Below are 3985 nucleotides of genomic sequence, written 5' to 3'. Positions count from 1 at the left end.
GATTTTACAGTTCTCAAAAGCTTTTTTCACTCTTATCAAGACTCAATTCAATGCTATTATTAGAACTTATAATGCATTTGAATTGGGATCAAGCAATGAAGGGATTTTTTTTCAAGATCTAGGAATTGTTCATCAAAAATCTAGTCTTTATACCCCTCAACATAATGGGATTGTTGATACAAAGCATAAACACATACTGGAAATAGTCAGAGCCTTGTATTTTCAATATGGGATTGGTATTTCATATTGGAGAGAATGCATCAAAGTGGCCATTCATTTGATCAATATGATGCCAACCAAAGTTTTACAACATATCTTTTAAGGTCTAAATTAATCTTTCACTTTGACCATCAATTTGAGGATGATAAGTTGTGGTTAAACCCAACTTTGTTCCCGATTCTTCTTACATACCTCTAAAAAAATGTTAGGTGAAGCTACTATCACGATCAGACACAACATATAAAGGTACGGCATGCCTTCTCTCCATTTTTTTCACATACAGTTTAGCAAACTTTTTCATTGACCACAATTCTCATACCGTAAGGAAAAGAATGCTTTTGGTAAACCTATTAACAATCACCCATGTCAGTCATAAACCTTCTTGGTATTTGGAAATTTAGTTACAAAATGCATTGTGATTTTGTTCCACTTCCAAGCTTGTACATCTAGTGGCTCTAAATTACCATAAGGGCTTTGGTGTTCAGTTTGACTAATAAACAAGTGAAATAGTCGCTAATGTATTTTTCTATATCAAGCTTCATTGTTGGCCACAAATGTAGTGGTTTTAAATGTAGGTACATCTTAATGCTTCAAGAATGCACTGTATACCTTTATTTATAGGCTCATCTAATAATATCTTTCTTCTATCACCAAACAATGGTGCCCATATCTCACACTGAAATATTTTCAATCCATATGAATTCTTATGAAAAATTACATATTTTCCAAATTTATCATTCTTTAAGTTGTCATACCTAGCTGCATTCTCTTGAGATTCCTTTAGTACATCAACAATAGATGACACAGTCCGTATGAATTCTTATGAAAATCACATATTTTCCAATTTATCTTTCTTCATGTTCTCATACTTACCTGCATTCTCTTAAAATTCCTTTAGTACATCAACAATAAATGACACAAATTCAATTCTCATAGCACATTCGATATTTTGAAATTAGTCGGAGTAAATTTTTGGATTAAGAATTAAAGAACTTGAAAGGTAACAAACTCACGATAATAACAATGTCACTCCTTTTAAAACTTGTAAAAAATTTCATAATTCTTGGAGTAAATCCCAAGAAACGCCATACCTATAGTTTTCATAACCTAAAATGATTTCATTTTTGTCCGGTCTATGGTTTCATTTCATATCGTCTAAGGACAATGCGATTTATTGGATTATAACGCGGTGTAGCTTTATTCAGATACTTTTCATAAGTCATAGGTTGTTGAAGTGGTCGAAGGGAAATGATTTTTGGATGACAAACTTCGCAAAAGTATTCATACCTTGTCATTGTCGTAAATAAACAAAGCACTATCTAATATGATATTTGTTTGCATTACTCGAAATTTCCTTGTTTCACCACTGTGCAAGCACTCCCCAAATAATGTTTCAATGTCAAGTTTCCAGTATGGTTGTAAAACTTGTCGTATTTCTTTCACCGAATATTTTTTTATTTGTCGTTCATAATATAAATGAAATTACACCAAATTTATGGGTTTCAGAAGTTGGTTTAACTTCCATCACAACGGCATTCATATAATAATTTTCTGATGTCACATCATAACTACTGTCGGAGCGGAAGTAAAAGATTATGAGGATGATTTTTAGTTTTGAAATTGAAGAAAGAAGTCAAGATTGTGAAAAACGTCGAGAATAGTAGTTTTTTGCGGTGTGTTGAAACCAAATGAACCAACACCTATTTATATAAACTCTAGATGGGAAAATATGGTCATCCAAGGGTCCCAATGACTATATTTATCATCACCTTATCGTTTTTTTAATATATTTATCACCTTTAGCGATGATGCTAAGCAAGGCATATGATGTTGTATCGCTCACCTTTTTCTCAACCACCTTTGAATGAAGCTCCTAAAATTTGAACGCATGTCAATATATTAGTGAGCTTTGGGCCTTTGGCTCTTTCCGATTTATAATTAATTGTATTGGATATTTGGATGCATTAGTGATCGGACTATTTTATTAGTCCCAAATGATAAACTAATGAGTAGTGACCCATGAAAGGCCCAATATTAGATCCATTATCAATCCTCCTGGGCTCCCGGATCCTACCAAGTCCGAACCCGAACACAGAGAGGTTGAACGTTGAAGATAGAAGAGGGGGTTTTACTTTTTACGATTTGCTGTGAATCGATTATCGAAGTAGAATGAGCGGCTCTGGAACTGCAGATTTCTTCTACAGAGAAGCTCAGCGACTTGGTTATGTTGCTCGCTCGGCCTTCAAGGTAATATACTACTTAGGTTTCATTTTTTCACAATTTGAAGATTAAAACTGGTATATTATATTTATATTCGGATGAACTTTAATTTAACCAAAATATGATATGAGTATTACCATTACAATTTCATTAGTTTTCGGTTAATTATGGTTGGAACTTGGAAGTGCAGCTACTCCAGATTCAGAAACAGTACAAATTGATAACACCTGGTTCCTCTGTTGTTGACCTAGGTTGTGCTCCTGGTGCCTGGCTTCAGGTCTCTTTCTTTCTCCCTTTCTCGTGTGCCATGACGATTTGCGCAAATTTGATTGATTGATGTTGTAATTCGTATACTTAGTTCTTACTTTCAATCATTCAAAATCAGGTAGCTTGTCAAAGCCTTGGTCCATTGAAAAACGGAGGTGTTGTTGTTGGCATTGATCTTAAGGTGATCATGTTGTTGATTATAGTTCTTGTACTCTGATTCATATAACTAAAATTTACCAGACAATAATGATTTTACTTTAAGCCCATTGTTTGTATCCAGAACAGAAGGTGAAGGTTCCATCTACTCATTGCGATTCAAGGGTTTCAACTGTTTGTGCAGATGTCATGAACCTTCCCAAACATCAACTTCTAAACCTCTCCCCTCAGGTCATTTTATTTACCCTGTATTTGTTGCCTGCCATTTCCTCAAATCAATAATAAGTAAACTCCTAATTGATTTTGCAGAAGAAAGGATTTTCAGTTGTTTTATCAGATATGTGTCCACTTGTGTCTGGAATCACAACAAGAGACGCAGCTTTATCAATGGAATTAGGTATGCGGGCACTTGATTTGGCACTTGGAAAAACTGAAAAGCAGCCTAACCAAGAGGAAGAAGAAGAAGATGATGTTGGTGTACTGAAAGCTGGAGGGCACCTTATTGTCAAGCTTCTTGAGAGCGAGGATACAAAAGGTAAATTTCTGTAAAAAATATTTAAAAATATAAAACTTGATGTAATATTTTATAAATAGTAACTAAATCCTTTTATAAATCAATTGTTGTGGTGGTTGCAGAGTTGAGCAAGATCTGCAAGCCTTTATTTAGGAAGTCGTCATGGTTGAGGCCTAAAGCTACAAGATCAAACTCTAGGGAGATTTATTTAATTTGTCAGGATCTGCAACATTAATTACAGAATTTTCAAGAAAATGATATTCTAGCTTATGCTTGCATCACAATTTATTTTTAGTATTAAATATCATTTTATAGGTTTTTAATTACTTATAAAGTTAATCGACTGTCATTTTTATTTACATTAGGTCATTTTTTCATACCATAGTCCATTAAACTCTTATTTTATGTTTAAATTATTGTTTTAAGATTGGTTGTAGTAGGTTAACATTTATTTGGCATACACATGACATATAAGATTGGAAAATCACTTAAGATTGTAACAAATTGTCATTTTTGTTTGCATTTGATATTTTTTTAGTACACAATTGATCGTTAAACTCTTATTTTGTATTCAAATTATACCACTGTCACCGGCAATAACCTGTTTTG

At 33.4% G+C, this 3985-nt stretch overlaps 1 protein-coding gene across 2 annotated transcripts; it reads left to right on the top strand.

The window, feature by feature from the left end:
- Positions 1–2314: 2314 nt before the first annotated feature.
- Positions 2315–3702, top strand: LOC145090798 (FtsJ-like methyltransferase family protein). Of its 2 annotated transcripts, none has more exons than XM_079028870.1 (6): positions 2315–2466; positions 2630–2716; positions 2825–2887; positions 2992–3093; positions 3172–3397; positions 3499–3702. In XM_079028870.1, exons 1-6 carry the CDS (start codon positions 2389–2391, stop codon positions 3609–3611), a joined length of 669 nt encoding a protein of 222 aa, XP_078884996.1. In that variant the 5' UTR covers positions 2315–2388; the 3' UTR covers positions 3612–3702. The 2 variants fall into 2 exon arrangements, with proteins under 2 accessions (XP_078884996.1, XP_078884995.1); XM_079028869.1 differs by having other exon boundaries at positions 2348–2466; positions 2594–2716.
- Positions 3703–3985: the final 283 nt, after the last annotated feature.

This window comes from Lactuca serriola, chromosome 2 (assembly GCF_051521515.1).
Source record: "Lactuca serriola cultivar US96UC23 chromosome 2, Lser_US96UC23_V15, whole genome shotgun sequence".
Classification (NCBI taxonomy): domain Eukaryota; kingdom Viridiplantae; phylum Streptophyta; class Magnoliopsida; order Asterales; family Asteraceae; genus Lactuca; species Lactuca serriola.
The sequence above is the reverse complement of the archived record's forward strand: the minus strand, read 5'-3'. Positions and strand labels throughout refer to the sequence as shown.